A 21,426-nucleotide genomic window follows, 5' to 3' on the forward strand; every position below is an offset into this window, starting at 1 on the left:
ATCTTAATGCTTCCTTTGCCAAGGCAGAACTTCACCTCCACTCATCTGATCAAAGTCTTATTGCTTCAGCTCCAAGGGAGCCAAGAGCAGTCACTATCCAAATCAGGCTGCAGCACCCTGTCTGGTAGCAATCAGCATTAGAACCTCCCTTTGCACCAACAGCTGTTCAGAAGAGATGCCACCCGGTACTCACCCCAGCTTAGCTGGATGGTCTGTCCCCCACACCAGTAATCTGGAAGGAACTACTACAGGTGGGCTAAGACTTGAATCATCATATCAAAGATTATATTTTGGAAAGAATATTATTAACTACAATTACAAGGCATATGCAGTCATTGTGGGTGTTGTTAAATTGCTGGCCGGTTTAAAAAAAAACAACCGCCACCAAACAAACAAACCAACCTTCAAAAAGCTTCCAGCAGTGAACATTTCCATAGGCCCAGTTAATCAGCTTTGAGCATTTCACCCATTAATCTGAACGGACATCCCCTTGCTCATCTCCAGTAGGGCCAGCAACATAGCCATTGGAATTCAGCGACTCTTGCTCAACCTCAAGTGCAATTGAAGATGTTCGGGAGCCTCTTACAAGTCTTGAAATTCCTAAGAATGCCTGCAATCTTATAACTGAAGAGGCTATTAAAATACTCCTTCTCATATAACCCAGCATTTAAGAGCCAGTTCTGCAGAGCAGGAAGGAAGGTTTCACCTTTAAGAATCGTCTATTCAAGCCCAGCTTGATTCATGGCTTCCTTCCTGGCAAGCTGCACAATCTTCAAAGGGCTAAGAACAATAAGATGTGTGTTTCAGAGGGCTTAAAGAATGGGAAGGTTTTTGCTCTTAGGTAATGGTTTGCCTAGCAACAGTATTTTGGGGCAAGTTAGGGTAAGAGCACAGCTGAGACACAGGTAATAGCAGCAGTAGTTTCAAAAGTCTTTGCCAGTTCTATAGCCATGGATTCCAGTTACCAACTGGTCCCTGCACCAGCACAGGTCATTTCCAGCCACACAGGACAGCTAACACATGGAAGTCATACCCAAACTGCTTATTAGTGATATGAGACTTGAGAGCTATCAGCTGGCTCCTGCTGAACTAGCCACACTTGTGCAATCTGTATTCAAATAGTGAAGGCCTAAGTAACAGGAAAGGAGACAAGTCAGTGGGAGTTGTGAAGGTTTATTTGAACAAAAACCAGTGTCGATATTTTTAATAAAGTCTACATTACACTAAATGCATGTACATTTGTAAGAAGATAAACTAGTTGTAAAGAAGGTGCAGGATAATATGTACAATCATAGTTAAGTTAAAAAATTCACATTTTACATAAGATTTACTTGACAGTCCTATGCTTTGATGGTATAAATGGTAACCAGAAGAGGTAACAAACAAACAAAAAAAACCACACAAGAAACTTAAGAAATTTCAGCTGGAGAGCTGTGTAATGCACTCGTTCAAATAAACTAGTTCACAGAATTTTTATTTGTTCTAAATCAAACTTTGGATACAATTTTTAGAATGGTTAGAATTAACATGTTCAATGAGTATACTGATGTAAACATTTTTCCAGTGGTGCCATTTCCTTCCATGAAAACATGTATTTTATGCTGTAGTCTGCTCTTCAGCTTTTACAAATTAGAAGAATTACACAGTATTTTTCTCAATACATGGTAAAAATTATCAAACAGCAAGGGAGATATGTTCAAAAGACACTTTGAAATTCTTCAGTCCACTTTCACAACACTGTAAATCTTACTTACAAACCAGAAGCAGGCAAAAAATCCAATAGTCCCTAAAATGAGAAAGTTAAATTGGTTAGTTTATCTTCCAATTTGCTCTGAGAGAAAAATCTTAAGCATTTCACAGCAGGACAGAGCATAACACTGTAATCCAGCTAACTATCCAGAATAATAACACCTGTTAAATTTAACAACACACATTCATCCCTAGACTAAGTTATTGATTTAGATCAAAGATGACTCTTAGGACCAGACTGCATGATGTACATTTAAACCACTGAAGGTGATGATTAAATACACTGCTATACCACCACGAGGCGGCACGCAAGCACCACTGAAGAAACTGACTTTCATACACGCGTGAGGTCAACATCTACCTGAAATCATTCAGGATTTTTTAGATCTACAGTCTTGCAAAGCCACCTGTGAGTTATGCCATCAAATATGACCTTGGGAGAAGTCATCTGGCCTGTTTTTCTGTTCACCCTGTTCTATCTATTTAGACGTAATACTCAAGAACAGTGACCTTCTTCCTCTTTACATCCTGTTACTTCCTTTTGCTACAGCTATGCTCCGAGCACTACAGCAGTTGAGAGCAAGCATCAAATGAAACTGTTTTGGTTTGAGCCTGTCACAGCTAATCAATCTCGTATAATGTGCATTCAAGTTGTGAATTTTCTTGCCATAGGTCACTATAGATACTAAAAATGCACTGGTTCAGAGGACTGAACAAATTCATGAACAAAGAAATCCAAAGGCTATTAATTACAGAGACACCACTCCAAGTGCTCAGAATGCCCTGCAGCCACAGCTGATGGGAAGCTGGGACAAAGTACCTCTACATACCTGCCCTGTTCTCACACCCCTCCCTGGGAGTACTGCTGTTGGACAGGGTGTTGAGGTAGCAGACCTAGGTCTGGCTTGGCATAGCCTTCCTTGGTTTCTTACTAATCCAGTTCTGTAGTTATCCAAACCAACAGTATGGGGCTGGGAGGCAACAACTTCAGAAGGCACTTTGGCCATATGTGAAGTCCTATGGCTTGAGCTACCACAGTACAGAGTAAGATGATGGAGAGAGGAAGTGACATGACGAGATTAGTCTATACCAGTTCTCTTTTTATTATTTTTAAGCTGAAGAATGAGTCTGTGGTTTTCTCCCAACAGTCGCAGCAATTGCAAAAGATGTTGTCCATCACATTTATTTGAATTTCCTTGAGAACTTGGTACTCGGGACAAAAATGACTTCCACAAAAATAATCAAGTCTTAAGTCTTTCTAAGGGGAGCGACACATTATTGCACATGTTTTTACCAGTGGGTAGACTGTGACACAAATGTTAAACCTGACCAGCTAAAAAAGGAAGGTGTCAGTTTTGGCTGAAGCAGCTCTCAAACAGTGACAGGCAGCCAGCAACACTAGTCTCTGGCAAGATCATGCATTCAGCTCCATCAGATTTACATCTGTAATTTTCTGTTTGTACAGCCCATGTTTAACATCAGCTCCAACTTTTTTCACTCCTATTTCTTTGCAAGGCTCTTTATTAAGCATTTGCCTTTTCTTCATTCATTACATTTTCTGTCCTTCAGACCACATCTACACAGTTCATAATTGAGGAACCTGTCTTTGGATGCTTATTATCTATATGCCAGTTCTCGTGTCCTTCATGCTGCCATGTATATTTGAGGCTACAGGCTTTTTGACAGCCTACTATTATGTGCCACAGATTACCCTTTCCCTCTGAGTTTGCAGTTATCATCCTCTGAAACAGTAGGAGATGGCAGATTTACTGCTGTTGATAGAAGATCAGACACCAACCACAGAAGGAATTTAATTCCTTTGTAGGCTTGACATCACTAAGTCTTTACAGTTTATGGTCAATTCTCCCTCCTTCCGACTGTGTCCAATACTCCAATATCAGCATTGTTACTCTTAGCCTCACCTTCATGTTTTTTCCTAATAATGGTTCTCAGCATCTGCTTTCCAGTTGTTTTTATAATATAGCTCACTTTGAGCCTTTTATGCCTTTGAAAACAGTGTTTCTTCCCAATGTTTAACAGATGAGGTATCTTAAAAAAAAAAAAAAATCTACCTACTGTTCCAGAACAAAATCGTAGTATCACAAGAAAAAAACTGCAACTTTAACATGAGAATGAGATTTACGGCAGTCTTCTGATCATGCTGTAACTTAACATAGGAATATACTCTAAATCCACAGTATTTTCCTCCAATCCTTGTCACTCTGAATCTTTCTGACACACCATTTTTCTATTACGTGGCCTCGTTCATGACAGAATCTGCAGACTTCAGATTCTGAATGAGCATTTCATCTATAAACAGATTTTCACGAGTTTCAGTAACATGGATTTTCAACATCCCTCCTAAAAAGAGTCTGTTCAGTACAGCCTTACGTAGTCACTACCTTCTCTGTCAGAAGAGTTTCCTTCCATTTTTACTTTGGCAGTGTTTTATTCACACATCTATAGTAAGGGCTTACCAGTACTGTAATTCCTTCTTCCCTCCCGAAAAGGAATGTGTCCTATGAATTCTGGATGCGGCAGCTCTATGAACTAGAAACTCTGAAAAAGGGCACCAAACTAGGGATCCCATTATCCAACCCAAGCACCTCTCCTAATAGTATATTCCACACTCAAAGATCAGAATGGTTTGAAAGATGCTGGCAGAGTCACAACTAGACTGAAAATCCACCTCAAGAATCCAATTGTAGATTTAGAGGTAAGAATTAATCACAGCAAATCAATCAGGAGTTTGAAATACTCCCAATTTTTTAAACAACATGGGCTGCATCCTCAGACTAAGAGCTTCTGAAAGCTCAGGTCAACACCCAATTTCATTGGTATTACAGAATCAGTATTAATGGACAGAAGTGAATGCAAGTTAAAGAAATAGTTATTTAAAATGTTTCCATGTACAGCAGCTTTACCTATAGGATTGCTTACGTTAATGTAATGAATAGGCTAACTTGGGGGTGGGGGACGGGGAGAAGAGTACAGTGCCTGGCTCCACTGAAATTCAGTGTTTTTTCCACCTCAGATCTGCAGGCGCTTGGGACTCCATGAACTGCTTCCAAGAGGTCCACAAAAGGTAATTTAGTCAGAAAGCTTGCAATTTTCTATGCAGAAGTACACATCCCCATCAGAAAGGGATCTGCAAATGAGTAAGGATTGGGGAAGGAGAAGAATGAATCTGACCTAACTTGGCTCCTTTGAAAATCCCAGCCAGAACTTGTTTTCTGCATTTTAGACCAATTTGCAAATTTGCCATTTGTTCCAAATCTCCTGTTCCAAATTTAAGCACTGCATACAGAAAAGCATCTGCATACTGAATATTAAGCCAGTGCTGACTCACACGGCAGGTTCTCAGATTCCCTCTTAGGCCAGTCTTAAATTACAGATACGTATATGATCACAGGTTCCTTAACTGTAGCTTTATCCATTAAAATTGCCATTGCTAGTCGCACTATTTAAAATATCACCTTTTCATCTGAAATGGCATGGTTTTCAAAGTGTATTTTCTTGAAGCACATACTCAGCTCCTGAGCACTTTTCCCTGCACCAAATGTAAGAGTCATCCACCTCCTTAGAATAGCAGCACTGTTTAGATAAGTTGTAATCACCCAAGGATCCTGTTCACAACATTTGTTTCTTTGAACATTCAAACTGAAACCAAAGTCTTGAGGCACAATCAACAAGGAGCCTACCTCTTTACCTTATGGCTTCATTGATGCACAGTAGTGAACACAGAGACAGAAAACAGATATCCAAACCTTTTTTTAAAATCTATTAAACAAATTCCAACAGTAAGTGCTTTCAGAAAACATTGGTTTAAAGAACCGACCTCTAAAATTATTTTCTGATAGTCTACACTCCAGTCCATTACAAGGTTTTTAGAGTTTTAATATGCACACCTCTATCAAACAACACAGCACAAAGACATCAAGCCTGACACCAATCGCCCCAATGAGGCTGCAAAATCCAATCTGATATTTTTTAATCCAACATTATGAATGAATTTTTAGGTTAATGTTTACTTTAACTGATCCTAACCACCCACCAGCTTAAGTTGTATGAAAACGTTTGAAGGACATACATTTAAGAATTTGCTGGGCAGAGGGCAGCAAATCTTTATTTTTCCCAACTGGGTGATACTTCAAAATTCTGCCTTTCTAAATAACCCCCAATAGTCTAGGAAACCGATGCCATCATAGTGCACTGCAACCCACTGTACATCAATCCTCATTCTAGAGAGGCACAGCTAAAAGATCATTGTTGTGGGAGCCGCTTAAAAAAAAATCATGAACCTAGTAGTCAAGGTGTCTCAAGTAATTTCTCTAGCCAAGAAGCAAAATACATCCAATACATCCCTCTATACTTATTAGGGAGACACTGACATCTCAGTTGTTTCTTGATCTTTTGTCCTCCAGTTCCTGTAATGTTCAGTACTCTGCTCTGTAATATAAAATACCACTGCAACAGTTTTCTTGTACACAGAAAGAAGATCACAGGCTAGCATCTAACTGGGTAAAGAAGAGTTATTAGTAAACTAGTTTAATTTGAATTCAATATTAAAAACAAGATTATTGCAGAGCAATACCAAAACACTTTAAGCAGACTGTTCTGTTCTACTCATCTCTTCTAGCTTTATTGTTTAATGAAGAAAATTCAAAGCATGAACAGATTGTAAAAAAGCAAACAGAAAAGCACTCTGCACTTGGCTGATACTTCTTATGTACCTTAAAAGCTCTCTGTATCATACTGCTTTCAATCACTGCACAGTGGTGGGTGCTTCAGAATCTTGGATTCTGAACACAATCTACCCAGAAGATCAAAACTCAATTTTGAAAATGGCATTAACTCGCAAGTGAAAATGATGTTCAAAAATAGAGGTCACTGTAAAGCAACATGCTTTGACTACATTCAGCATTTTTTTTTTTTTGTCTCCTAGCATGAAATGCCTGTAATCATGTAACTATCCCCATTCAACCAGACTTAGTACTTTTTGAAAAATTAACTGCACTTTATACATTAAAATAAAATTGTCTCGCTTGCCTGTGCATGTTAATTGTTAAATTTCACCAGTCAGATTATATTATTGTCACTGTTACCATGAAAGCATTCAGTTCCTATTTAGTTATTCATTATGATCTCTTTTGTAATGTCCACAGTAACACAACATGCTGCTGTGTAGGAGGTACTAATTCTGCCCTTTATATTTCTCTGTCACAGCTGCTGAGACCTAAGATGCAAGAATACAGAAAAACAAAATACCTACTGCTAACTTGACTGGAACAGATCAAGGTCCCAGTTTTGGCAACGTACATACAGAAAGAAAGCTACTACTGCAAACAGTATGTAGAGTTATGGTAGTAAACCCCCTCACCTCCGTAAACATGTGAAGGACTGAACCCTTACTTTCAAAACAAGTGCTATCAAGGAATATTTTAACAATACAAAGAGAAAAACATCTAACTTTGCTTGAATCATCTAGCTATAATAGCTCACATCTCAGCAGCAACTGTCAAACTAAATATGGGAATTAAATTTATTACAGCATTCCACATTAACAAGTGTTTATTAAATACTCTACGTAGCTAATTACTGGAAAAGTAGAAGGTATTTTATTCAACTAAAAAAAAAGTGATCATATAGCAGCTTTCTTCTTGAACTATAAATATATAAGTAAAGCACAACCAACATTAACGTGGTTCTGTAAAAAAACACTGAAAAGGTAACAGTGGCACAGTTTATTATTTTACTTTTTGGGCCTCACTAACCTCCACATCAAGAACTCCAGGATCAGCACAGCTGAAGCTTTTTATACCATTTCAGCAGCTGCCATGACAATTCCAATTATTGTTTTATATATGAAAAGGCATATATGTGTGTGTGTGTGTGTGTGTATATATATATATAGGTATATACACACACATGCATCTTGTAAGTGAAATTGGAATTAGCAGAAGTGGCTAGCCTATGCTAAAACCCGGACACGCATTAACATATCGCTTTAGTTTAAAAGCAATTAAAACATTTTACTGTAGATTTAATATATATATAGATTATTGATTATCTCATATTAATTATATACATATATGCATGTGTACAGATATATAATAGAGGACATGAGCTCGTCTGTTTTGCCAGGACTAAAGCACGTTTAATTGGCAATATGCCAAATTCTATGTTTGTCTTCTAATAATTATAAATTAGAAGAACTGAACCCTCCCTGTTTTTCACTTTTTAAAGACACTGAAAACTGCCAAAAATGCATTAAAAATTTTTTTTTGATACACGCAGGTCTAAATAACAAACAAAAATAAAAATCTAGCAATAAATGCTAGTTACTGTTATTAACTATAATCTCTACAGTATATTTGCTTTGCTCAAACACATGCAGTAATACTCTTCAGTATTTTAGTATTAATAGTACTATTTTTTGCCTCAAGCATTCATTCAATTTTAGAGGCAAAAAGATGAAAGAAGTCCTTCTCACTGCTGACCTGGCAAGTTTTATAAGTCTGATGTTAGGATCTTTGTTTTTACAGTTATTTTAACTTCCTTGATGCAGTTAAAAAAGGCTTGCTAAATGATGCATTCCATGAAGCCAACACAAAATATTTACAGCAAGTTTCAAGAATCAGGTAGAAGACATTAAGCAGCAACATCCTGAACCATTATGCCACCCACAAGGAGATCCTTCATTATGCATCTTAGGAACAAATGTAAAGATTGGTTTTATGAACAACCTATTATACATGTACTAGGTATTTCCACCACTGCAGCACTTTTAAGATGCTAAATAGAATGATATATAACAGATCTGACTTCATGTATTAAAACTACATATACAACAGCATTGGTACAATGAACAGCAACATAAGATGTCCCTGTCTATTTACAGGGGCTTCTAATTTCATCTTATACACACTACATCTGATGCAGGTTTCCCAATCAATCAGCCTCAAAATTATAGTTTGAGCCAAATGCTTATGAATACTGGAGAAATTATGTAGAAGATGCTTAGTCTGCTTGAGTAACATGAGAAATCAGTTTGAAATTTGACTCTCCATTTTTGGTATTTCAACTTCTAAGACATTCCTATAGCTAAGGTACATTCCTGTCATTAAGAAATGGTACCACAATTCAGCAGGTAAAGACCACCTAGCAGTGGAGCATAACAGTGCTAGAGTTCACTATGCAAAGAGGCACGTCTTTCAAATACCATCTTGCTTCACTTGATAACAAGTGAAAGTTGAAAACATCTTTTTGATGAAAACATCATACACCAAGTGCAATGTCTCTAAATATAGAACTTCCAGAACTGATTATGAAATTCAGAATGAAGCTAAGAACCCTTGTTATCAAAGTGAAGCAGATGGAAATTTTGAAAATAGAATGGTTTGAACCCACTGCTATTACAATATGCAATAAAGGAAAATTAACTACATTATAAAAGTAATTTCAGGTTAGACAAAACACCTCAAAGAATATCTTACTGTGATGTGTGGCTTCACAAACCACAAAAATAACTCTGCCAGAAGAGTCATAAATTGTATTTAATATTTCAGATGTTCTAAATTTCACCTAACATTTCTCATTTCATTCCAGCTATAAAATATTCACTCCAGCTATAAATTATTCAAAAGCAGAAGTCAAATACTGAAACCCCTGCATTCATTTTTACAGCAACTGCTGTACTTACCTGTGAAAAGGAAAAAAATCAAGACCATGATCAATGTATAACCGAAGTATAAAATGGTGCTAGCAGTGCCTGTTATCTGGAGTTTAGAGAAGAAGTAATGAACTGCATAGATAAAGAGATAAACAGCTGTAAAGCTGCTTGTTAGGAATGATCTCCACCACCAATGATAATCCTGAAAGAAACAATAAGCCATTCAGTAAAAGATGCTATATAGAAAATGCTATATAGAAAATAGAAGGTAAATCATGTTTTGCCTCCCTCCCCCCAGCAGTATCAAGACAATAACATAAAACAAAGAACAAGTAGTTTAAAAAAAAGTCAACTTGAAAGATCTTCCCCCTTTCACATTCATGGTTTTCTATCACCATACCAAATAATAGCATCAAACAAAGTGAAGTTTTGCACAAAACAAGTCTGTGTAGCAGTTTCCTTACTCAGGCTACTTATGAACATAAACAGTAGCACCACCAGGCTAATGCTGATGTCCAATTACCTTTAGAAACTCCTGCACCGTAACAAGGGGCAGACAGTTTACACAGTTGGCTGTAGTACTAGTGGGAACAACTACAAGAATTTTTTAAAGTAAAAGGCATGCTTCAGAAGGGTGGCTAGTGCAAAGCATGTCGAGGGTATAAACAACTGATGTATAGATACTGACAAAACAACCAATTTACGGTGTCCAGCATATCATAGAAGTTCTTGTGAATACTTCAACTGCTTTTATGTCTAACATCTTCCAGCTAAAAGCGGTATCTTTGTCAAAACCATACTTTTTACCTCTGCACACAGATGGAAGTAGCACAGCAAAACTGTAGCTTCAGAACAGGTGATTAGAAGAATTATAAAAACTAGGAACAGGAAGCCAAACATGTAGTACATCTGATGAGACCTAAAATAAAAAACAACAGTGTTACATGACCAAAAGCTAAGCCAATAATAATTAAAAAAAAAAAAAAAAAAAGGGAGGAACAGCTCTGTTTACACCACTCCTGGAAGACTCCAAAAAGTGTTTGTTCTTGGCTGCATTTACTCTGTTAACATGCATCCACAAAGCAATGCTAAAAGTCCTCAACTGTACTTCCCAGGAAATTATCTTCTATAAGGCTCCCATGGAGAACAGCTGCAGACAGTTTCCACCAGAGATGCTTCTATCATTTCAAGTCTTATGGCAGAAAGGACTGTAAGTTTTCCTGACTCTTGCATCACCTACACTCCTTTCCTAGTTACAACATGTGCTTCCTTCCTACTACAGCAGCTAAGTTTTCCAGGTGTCTTTGCAGCACGTCACTAAATCCAACCAGGTGCTTCTCCACTCCCACTCTATTCACAGGTCAAGTCTTACTCCAATCCAAAGGTTAACCAAACACTCACAAAAATAAATACACACACTTCTCTTGAATTTATTTTTAATCTACTTGCTCTCAGACAAGAGAAGTAACCAAATCAACTTTACTGACTGATGAAGGTGACAATTACTGCAATGTAAGACTTGCCAGAAGGAGAATAAGTTGCACATTCCCTCCTTGCTAGCCTTTTACAGGTGAAGTAATGAGAAATAGTTCAGGGATTCAATACTTTCAACCACAAAAGTCCATAGTGTACCTCTGTCAGCTGATTATGTTTTCCAGCATGGTTACGTTACACAGTTACTACTTTACTTTGAGGACTAATACAAAAAGGCTAACAAATATATAATTTGCATTTAAAAATTTATTCAGAAAATTGTTCTGTAATTTTAAGATTTGGTTTATATAAATTAAAAAGTTTAAGATTTGGTTTATATCTCATATTCATTGTTCTGGGATGTCCAAGCTCACTGTGTGTTTATTATCAAACCAGCCTAATTAGAACAAAAAAGTGATACTCACCAAATACTATTCAGAATGAAAAAAAGCTGAATAAAAATACAGCCAAAGGGCAAGATGCCACCCATTATGATGCCAGGCAATGGCTTTGTGAAAAAGGACTGTTCCGGAATCTGGCGAGGAATCTGATTTGTACGAACTGGATGTTCAATAGGCTTTGAAATAAATTAAAATGATTAAAAGAGAAATTATTTCATCATAAGTTACTTTTCCCAAATATTAGTACCTAAAGACTTGATAAGCCTAACTCTCCCATAAACTACCACAAGGAAAAGAAATATCAAGCCAAAACACTGCGAACCTGATATCAATCATTAGGAAAAAATATATATTTTAGACACTCCAACTATTGGTCATTAAGCAACATGAAGGAAAAATCTATTCCATTCTTACTGGTTTTTTTTTCTTAATTGTCTGGCTTTACCTCAAACTACTGAAGTACAAATAAAGCAAGCAAGACAACTATCAAATTCTTATCCTGAATGAATGGTCAGAACAAGGTTTAGAATGCCGTTATGAGACTATGTTCAGTCTCAGTTCAAAATCAGGAAAACTGAAACATCATTTTACAATCATAGGGCCATAGATATTTCAACCAAACCAGTTCTTGTAGGCTTAGGGATTCAATGTCTCAACTGCAGAGAAGTGTATTTAAAAATTGTATTCAAAGAGTCCTACCTTCTCTTTGAAGCCAAAATATGCACCAACAAAGGTTAATGGGACTGAAATTCCAAACCACATGGCTAGGATAGCAACCAAAGTGCCAAAAGGGATGGCAGCTGAGGAGCCTTTCACCCACAGAATGAGATTCATAATGAAGAAGTCAGCAAAGACAATCCTGAAAAGAGATCAGAAAAGATACTGTAATATTCAGAAAAGAATAAAATTTAGTATTAAAAACGTGAATCTGTAAAGAGTCTGTATTGGAAAAACAAAGCCTCTTGCTCTCTTTCGTTCTCTAACAGTCCTAGATATTTTCAGCAGTAATTCATTAGGTGGAGGTCTCATGACACAGCATAGAAATGCTTGCTAAACCCAATGCCTCTAATTCAAGTATCTATGGTAAAGCCACTATTTATTTAAAGACTCCGCACATAAAACCAAAAGAGTAACAGAAAAAGTTTCTATTCTAAAAATTTATGTGTGCGCTAAAGAAACCTAATCTGAATCACCTTTCCTATTATTGCCAGTCATTTAATTGCTTCACATAGTTGCTTTCTAATCAGAACATTCTTTCTGCAAAATACATTCAGTGATAGCAAAATCTACTACTAGCAGTCCACAAGTCAGTCTCACAATAAACATATACCATGCTATGGTTCGTGTCATAGCAGCATGGCACCAGAGGGATGGATTAAAAAGGGCTCTTCCCTACAACAAGAATTTTCATATTAACATACGTAGTTTTCACAGTTAAATAGTCCACACCTTTGGAAAATTTAAATAAGACTGTATCAGTTTCAGCAGGAACCGATTCAGTTAGTGCGTAAGCCTGTAAGGGCTTGGTGAAGCTGAACCTAAGCTCTTTTTAGGACAGTATTCACTGGCTTCAGTCAGCCAGAAGCTTTCAAATTCCTCAAAATGTACGAGGCACAAGCAACTCCGCAATTCTTAATCCCTCAGGAGTAGTCTTTTAAACCCGAATTCCTCTCTTCTCTAATAATTTGCACGTGCCCTTCAAATGAATCCCAACACAGCTCTGCTCATCATTCAAACATGTAAAACTCTCTGTTAAAAATTATTTTATATATATATAATTTGAAGATTTATCAGACAGTTATGGCCTCTCTCCAGCCCAGTTCTTCCCTCCCCAGCTAAGTGCACCTCCTTGGTTTTCTAAACATCCTGGGAAATACTAGAAAACAGCTCCAAGAAATACGATGATTTCAAACATTCCATTCTGAAAGCAAAGCAGTGTACTGCAAGGGAGCCTCAAGCAGAAACCTGCTTGAATTTCCATTATTTGTGGCTTCAGAGATGCAACAGAAAAGTCAGTCTCAGGAAAGGCCTCTACCCAACCTCACCATTCCCTGAGTTTTGTAAAAAAAAAAAATTGTATTTAATTAAAAATAAGTAAATAAATAAAGGTGGGGGCCTCTTCTCCTAGGAGAGGCCTTACACCTGCCATAACTATTTCAGGAAATAGACTTGTAAAATAAACCCACCCAAGTTACTTCTCATGTAAGCATCTTGTTTGATGAAAAATAAAAGTCAACTCAATTTTAAAAGCCTTGATAATCCTTACAATCTGCCCATGCTTGTAATACAGATCCCAACTACCCCCTCCAAACTTAGACATAAAATATTCCAAATATGAACTCCCATCAGTCTACTGAGACTATAACTGCCTTTGGTTGTTTATGAAATTATGCAAATTCACTGAACTAGAATTGTGTAATCGAGACATCTGTTCCTATTTTACCATCCCCAATCATTTTACTCCCTCTGAGAAACTTAATTTATTTGGGAGCTTAAATGATCAGCACAATATTTCTTCCACAGATAAGTATTTTCTTCCCTCTCAAGAAAGCATCTAAATGACAGCAGGGAGACTGAAGCACATGTTCTTTAGAAATAAGACTTCCAAACAGAAATACAACATTCCGTTGTTATCAAATATATTACCTTTCATTCAATCAAATTCTACTTTACTCAAAAGAAGGTCATGTTTTATTCATTCTATTTTGGGGCAGAAATACCTTAAGAAACGATTTATAATCTTTTCCTCAACCTTTGCCAAGGACATATGTCAAGGGATAACTTCACGTACCCAAGGTTGCAACCTAGAAATACAGAAGGCTTGCAGAAAAATTAGCTTGTTTCCTCCTTTATACTGACCTCATTCGCATGTAAGGTCATGAGAGCTATGAGAAAATGAAAGGTAGGAGAGCTATCAACCCTTCTCAAGCACAACAGTGTTGGCTGTAAACACTACAATAAACATGATACCAATCTCAGAAAAAAGACACTGCCTACTTTTATATAAAGTTACAACTAGCTTAAGAGAATCTCTGCATTATTCTCCCCTGGATGCCCACTAAACTTAATCCAAAACAGATAATTTGGAGAAGATTTATTATCTATTAAAAACAGAGCTGTAATGCTGAAGATAAGCCCTCCTAAGCAACATTTTGTAACAGGTCGCTAACAAGAATTCCAAGATCACCAAAAGCAGCACATTACATTTAGAAGTTATTTCTGTACCTACAACTTATGGAAGAGGATAAGATGTTCCATGCAGCTCATCACCTTTATACTCTGACTTTGCCATTGAAGTAGGCCTCATAAGCCAGAAGTTTTTAGCTCTGTGAGATAAATATTACAAGAATCCAGAAAAAAAGTGTATTGAGGTGCCCCAAAACTGGACCCAGAGTGCTGAAATGACCAGGCTGCCGTGGTCTACACATTTGTCCTTCAAACACACAGTGCAAACCACACTTCCAGGGAGCAGCTGTCTGCATTAGAGGACCACTTTAAGTTACCTTTAACACAATTCCAACGAAAAATATGTACATTTTAGAACATTCACATCTCAAGGCATAAGAGAACCCAGATTTCCAAGCTTTCTAAAGGAGATTTTTCATATTCATTTACAAGCCATACAGAGCCCCCACATTACATTTCGTAAGCAACAACCTTTTTATCACCTTTCAGGGTGTTTTTCAGTATAGCAGCACATAGCCATTTCCTTCAAAAAAATTTTTTTTAAATGATGCCTCCTATATCCTTTTCAATAAGTTAGGTAAGAGAAAACACTGATGCTATAACTAAGGTAATAGAGGTTCTGCCTACAGGGCTGTCAACATTAACTTCAGTGCAGGTAAAGAGATACCCATGCTGTTTTAAAATTGTTAGCTCAGCAGCAATAGACACAGAAAAGTGCAGCACTAACTAAATTATCTTGCTTAGAAACAATAACTGCGGTTTAGATATCCCCATTAAACTCACATCTCCCATGTTAGTTTCCAGGCTCAACTCTAGGTATGTTGTGACTAACTTTGAGAATAGGACATCTTCCTGTTTACAGAAAAGCACTACAGACATGCTAAAGTTACCACAAAACTACATACTACTTAATGAACTGACCCTTCCTATTAATAGTTAAGACAGGATTATCTGGAGCAGACTCAGTGCTGTGGTACCAAATTAAAATTACCCCATCATTATACCCAACGTTCTAGCGCACTGGTGCTCAAAGGCTGTGATGCTACCTTGCAAGAGAAAGTCACATCATTCCTCCTACCCCCACAGCTGATTATAAAACAAACAGGATGCTAAGAAGCTATGTTCTAGAGTATTAGGTTCAAATTCATCAAAATCTGGTTTCTTTTATATTCAAAAGACAGGCTACACATGAAAGGAACAGCAGTTAGGAGAGCAATAAAGAAAATAACCCCACAAACAAGCACCATAGTAATAATTCACTCTTTTCCCCTCCTTCCTACCTCAGACTAATTCATACTGAAGAATAAAGGAAGAAAGAGGGGAAACAATACTAACCCAGGGCAAAGTAGAGCTGTAAGCAAAACGTTTGTCTTCCACTTCTCGCCTCTGAATGCTGAGGGAAAAAAGTAAAAACAATTTCAAGTTGAGCACTTTTTCCAACTGTTTTGCAGTAAGACAGCAAACAGCAGATTTGCTATCTGAGATATCAGCTCCAGTCTGAGGCTTATACTAAGCCCAGCAATTCTGAATTTAACCTGCTGTGTCATATTAAACAAATGGGTATACTCACTCTTGTACATTCTAGCAGACACATAACCAGCTGGAGTTCCCAATAAGACCCACAATACAACTGCACAGGTCATCAAAGCACCACGGTTGGCAGGAGAAAGAAAACCAAGGCAAGCTAGAACTAAAGATACAAAAAGATTTAGTCATTTGTTAACACACGTCAAATTACCCTGTAACAAATACTGCTGTACAGGTTTATCATTTTCACTGGCAGATATTCAAATGAAGATACTACGTATAAGCTCTCATATGTCCCATCACATGAGCATACCCCTAACCTCAATGCCTAATTCGTAAGAAAGGACTACGTTATTTCCACCTCATCTTTTAAGGGGAAAGTTTCTTGTAGCTAAAAAACTGAAAAACAAAACCCCACACAGGGCTGAACAATGAGCCTGAACCAAACTTCCTGATGAAAAATCTGCTTTTGAGATCCTACAGTGCTCCTGTAAACATACATGGTCACAACTCAAACACATTATGTAACAGAGGTTTATTATGTGGCATAAAGGACATCTAAGAACAGTAGGTCTGGAGAAGCCAAAAACTTTGACAGATCTAAGTTGTTGGTTTTTTTCTTTAGGGTAAAAATCAGTGTAAAGATAGGGTATGAATTTTAGAATTTGCTTGAAATTCCAAAAAAGGCTCCAGCTGCTATGATGGACAACACTTATCCTCAATAATGTGCTATCTTGAAAATAAACCTATTAAAAGAAGGCTGTCTGAGTATGAACTAATGTAGAGGCCAACCCAGAGAGATTCTTGGAAAAAGTTTGTCAGTGAGCTCTAGGGGAAAGTTTCCTTTTCGCAAAAAGGATTCGTCTTCCAATTCCTTCCTCTACCACTCTGGTGGCACAGGAAACCATTGCAGCTAAAAGTAAGTTAAAGAGCTGCGATCTATAACAAAAGACAAGTCTACCCAGAAACAAAAGGTTAGGTTTATATTAATCATGTAGCATCACATAATAAACAGAAAAAAGGAGAGGCTCTATGATAGCACTGAAAGATGATATTGGATAGAAAAAGAAAAAAAAATAAGTGCAGTTTGAAAAAAAATCTTCCTTTGTACATAAATATCAGCATACTTCCCAATTTTACTGTACAGTAAGAAAAGGAATGATGATGTTAAGAGACAACATGCAACAAAACACTGACTTATGGCAGGTTACAATATCACATACGTATCTATCTACTCCTGGCAAGCTCACTACCTTATCTCAGCGTTGTGTCAGTATCATTTCATTGGCATGCATTCTAGCTCTTATTTCAGCATGACTGCAGGCTGTTGTGTCAAATGTATTAGAAAGTGCTCTGAAAACAGTAAAGCTTTGATTAGATGTCTTTGAACTTGTATTATTGGATCCTGAGATAATTTATAGCATGACAAAAACTGTTTTTGTTTTTTTAAAAGCAGCTTTTAACAAGGAAGCTTCATTTCTACAATCATAAAGAACCTGAATTAGTCCACAGACCACAACGTTCTAAACATTACCACTTACGACAGCATTACTGAAACTAGATCATTGTTATGAAACAGGATTAACATCTTCCTTTATTACAGGAAGGACTCCACTTCCCAAAGGCTTCTACCATTTCTTGCATAATGCTGCATCTTTCTTACACTATTACTCTATAAACAGATCACTGTAATAAGCTAAAGTTACTTACATAAAGTAATAAATGTCATAATGAAAATTTGTGTTCCTTGACCCAAAAAGACAGACAGTAACATTCCCTTCCTTGGAGGTCTAAACACATCTCCGTGAACCAGCTTCCAGCCAAATTCCTCCTGGGCATCTTCCTGTATAAAAATCAACAGTGTCATTAGCAAAGATACATAGTGGTGTAGTGAATTAATACAAGCAAGATGTGAAATACATAGTAAAAGTTTGATTAACTTTCAGTTTAGTTCCAAAGACGGACTAATTACACTGATTCATCACTCATTGATTTTACAACCCCCTAATGGTTCACTGAAAGAAAAAGTCAGTATTTAGCACAAAAATCTTCATCTTTCAGAGCAAGAGAGAAAAAAAAATGTAATTAGCCAAGACCATGCAACATAATTCTAAATTTAAACTCAGATAAAGCATTCCAGTTAATTTAACTTGGATTATAGCATTTCGATCTAGTTCAAACATTTATCTTTTTTTGCTTCCATTAGAAAACATATCAGTCTCAATAACAACACTGAAAAAGAATGAAGTGGTCTGTTCCCTCTACTCCAGGAGAAGGTCTGCTCCCTACAAGTCACTAAGCACTCCTTGCCCCACTGCTGAGAGGGGAACGGATGGAGGGGGAGGGATCCCCACTCCAGCAGTACTAAGGAACCACTACTGAAGAATAAAGCTTTACCAAGAACTTGCTCAAAACAAAACACCTCCCTTCAACAAGAATAACAAAACCCAGTGAATGCCACACTTCGCCCTACACAGTTAAAAGCTGCAGGTTTGACTCAGCCCCAGAGTATTGCATATAGGTCACTGGACTGCTTAACACTAGAATCACAGCACACAAGAAATGGGGCAAGTAGGAAGCCAGACCAAACGAGCAAGTGACACAGTATAGCTTAACTTCTGACAGATTCTCTGACTTCTTTTATCTTATATCTTCATTTTCTCCATGGTGGTACCTTTGCTTGCGCTTTGTTGACAAGAAATCACTCTCAGAAATCTGAGATGTACTAATATAAGAAAGTTAAATTTGTCCTCTAAACATGAGATGACACTTCAATAAAATCTGCACCTGCAAAAAAATTGGTACCAGGGATCTAGGTATGAGGAAACTACACTAATTCCAATGTACATGTGCTTTTCCAGGAAAGAACTACCCCAAAACCCACCTAGGGTTTTAACACAAACTTTAAAATGTACAACTACATAGTAAATATCTTGATTAAACAAAAAATGAGGGAATCAAGCTGGACAGCTTGAGACTCTTGATTTACCTTACATGGGCCCATAGGCCAGAGTGCTCTTCTCAAGACTGAAACTTTAATAAGCCCTTCCATTACAAGTCCATCAGCTAAGAGTCAAGAGTATTTTCCAGATTTTTGTTAGGAGAATTAGGTAGTATTTTATATTGTTAACCTTTAGAGTTTAAAGATGGGGATAAGAATTGTATGACTAACCCAAGTAAGAAGCTTCCTTTTACAGTTACAAAAATATTTTAGGAAAATCTAAAATACTTTTCTTGCCTAATATGCTAAAAATCACTGCTGTTAAAAATTACAAACAAATTTTCAAATGTCCAATTTCATATTATTTGTATAATTAAAGCATATTTTGTAACAGGTGCAGACAATAGTTGGGGGGGGGTGTTTTTTGTTTTTTTTTTTAAAAAAATCATTTTCTCTTCGATCATCATTGCAGGTCTCATTACCAGCCAGGCAAAATAAAGAATGCCATTTTGTAAACGTCAATATAGAGACAGTCCAACACACACTTTTCAAAAGGTACCAAGTAACACGACAAAACTTTTGCTACCACATTTTTAAACAATGCAAACTTTGGTAGGGGTACCAGAGCCAATGCATTGTTTATAATGGAAGTCTTGCATCTACAAGTACCAGACATTTAATACCAACTACCTAGCAATTACTGCACACCTGCAGTACTCCACATCTTATCCATCAATTTAGACTAGCTCTCAAAATATCTTATTAAAGACTTAAGCACCCTACACTCAAAGTCATAATCAGAGATTTAAAAAAAGTTTTAGTTGTCATTGTTGTTAAGAAATTAAAATGCATTCTCTTAATTCAGAAATCTTCTCTTAGTCATAAAATCTTAAGTGTACTCTTACAATCTCTCAACACTTCATTAATGCATTTCTCACTAAGATTATGTTATGCTAAAAACCAGCTGGTATTAACTGAGCTTTAAACATGCATACTAAGACCACATTCATGCATGATGCTCATGCATCTATTTGTTTTTGAGCGGAAGCACCAACTTTCCCTAACTGTGAGACAGTAATTTGTTTCAATGTAGCTTCCTCAACCCAGGTCTTTTTTCCCACAATTATTTCACAGCTTTGTAAATCAAAATCCTTTAACCACAGTAGATCTTAAAAGTCTTTTACAACTGGCAAGAAACTAGAAAGAAGTGTGTGGGTTTTTTGTTCTGTTTTTGAAAGTCACACCTATCCCCACTGTTACCCGTAAAAACTAATCAAGCTTCTACAAGTCATGGTATTTATTACATTAAGAATGACCAACTAATAAAGACACCACAGTATAAGATAGTGAACATAATTTAATTGAGAGATCAAAGAGGAGCTTCACAAAAATGATCAGTTAAAGGATGTGGAAAAATTCTTCCACTTTAATTACTGTCTGGATTTGCATTAACAAAGGATATTAAATATCAAAAAAACCCATAAGAATAAAAGTACTTTCAGATGTTTTAGTTTAAAATGCACGAAAATGTTTCATATTGAAAGTATTTCTTTAACTAGATAGACAGGAACACCAGTAGAAATTCAAACCTTTGTAGTATTTGACATTATTTCTCATCTTTGGCTTGCAGATAGCAGTTTTACCAATTAGAAAGAGTCAATTTTTACTCAGTCTTTTACTCACAGCCTACTGGTCAAATCTTTTCACTCAGAGTTAATTATACTCTCCTGCACCAAGGCAGCAAGTCACTGCAGGGACTTGTTCCCTTTCCATTTTTAAGGAGTATGTATTTCAAAAGAACTAGCAACAAGTTCAGCCACATGGCAACAAGCTTCAGTCACTAAAGGCAGGCCACCCTCAGTTTGATGCAGACGCTACCAAAAGAATTGTGTTTAAAAAAGATTCATTTATATATACATTACATAAAAATTACATATTGGAAAAATTACAACAACTGAGCTTCTTAACACAGGTTCATTAAGATGTGGGCAATATCTGTCTGCAGCAGTTTTAAGCCTGGACCCTTATGGGCAGGGGAGAAGACATAATTATCAATAAAAATATCTATGCTCTTCACAAGTTTGGTTGTTTATAGACCTTGAAATGCAGTTTTAGAGACAAATATATGTCAAAGGGGTAGCAAAGTTTTTATTTCTAAGCTGTAGACATCTCTGCAATGGTTGCAGTGCAGCTCCCATGCTAAGGCCATAAAAACCTGGCTTCAAAATAGCACTGCAATGACAGAAAACTGTGCGTGTAATCCCAGGTCATCATAAATGACACACTGGCTGCCGAGATCAGTGTCATAGTACCAACTACCTATCCAGACAGACTCTATCGTGCAGCCAAAAGAGTCAGGAGCAATTATCACATCGTGATGGTGAACCACTACCAGAACTCTTTCCCTCGAATTTCAAATCCCTGCAGTGTATGTTGGCTGTTGTCATACCGTGCAAATGTAAAAAAAAATGTTTTTC

General features: G+C 36.9%; 1 protein-coding gene across 1 annotated transcript in view; it reads right to left on the bottom strand.

Moving 5' to 3' along the window:
• Positions 1-1,157: 1,157 nt before the first annotated feature.
• Positions 1,158-21,426, bottom strand: part of LOC112989675 (transmembrane 9 superfamily member 2-like) — a 34,229-nt gene continuing 13,960 nt past the window's right edge. The window contains exons 10-17 of the mRNA XM_026110991.2: positions 17,719-17,851; positions 16,052-16,171; positions 15,817-15,874; positions 11,995-12,154; positions 11,320-11,471; positions 10,229-10,340; positions 9,452-9,623; positions 1,158-1,786 (exon numbers count right to left, since the gene is read on the bottom strand). Of these exons, the coding sequence (XP_025966776.1) occupies positions 1,719-1,786; positions 9,452-9,623; positions 10,229-10,340; positions 11,320-11,471; positions 11,995-12,154; positions 15,817-15,874; positions 16,052-16,171; positions 17,719-17,851 (975 nt within the window). The 3' untranslated portion in view covers positions 1,158-1,718. The remainder of the gene's footprint in view (positions 1,787-9,451; positions 9,624-10,228; positions 10,341-11,319; positions 11,472-11,994; positions 12,155-15,816; positions 15,875-16,051; positions 16,172-17,718; positions 17,852-21,426) is intronic.

This window comes from Dromaius novaehollandiae, chromosome 11, assembly GCF_036370855.1.
Source record: "Dromaius novaehollandiae isolate bDroNov1 chromosome 11, bDroNov1.hap1, whole genome shotgun sequence".
NCBI classification, from domain to species: Eukaryota; Metazoa; Chordata; class Aves; order Casuariiformes; family Dromaiidae; genus Dromaius; species Dromaius novaehollandiae.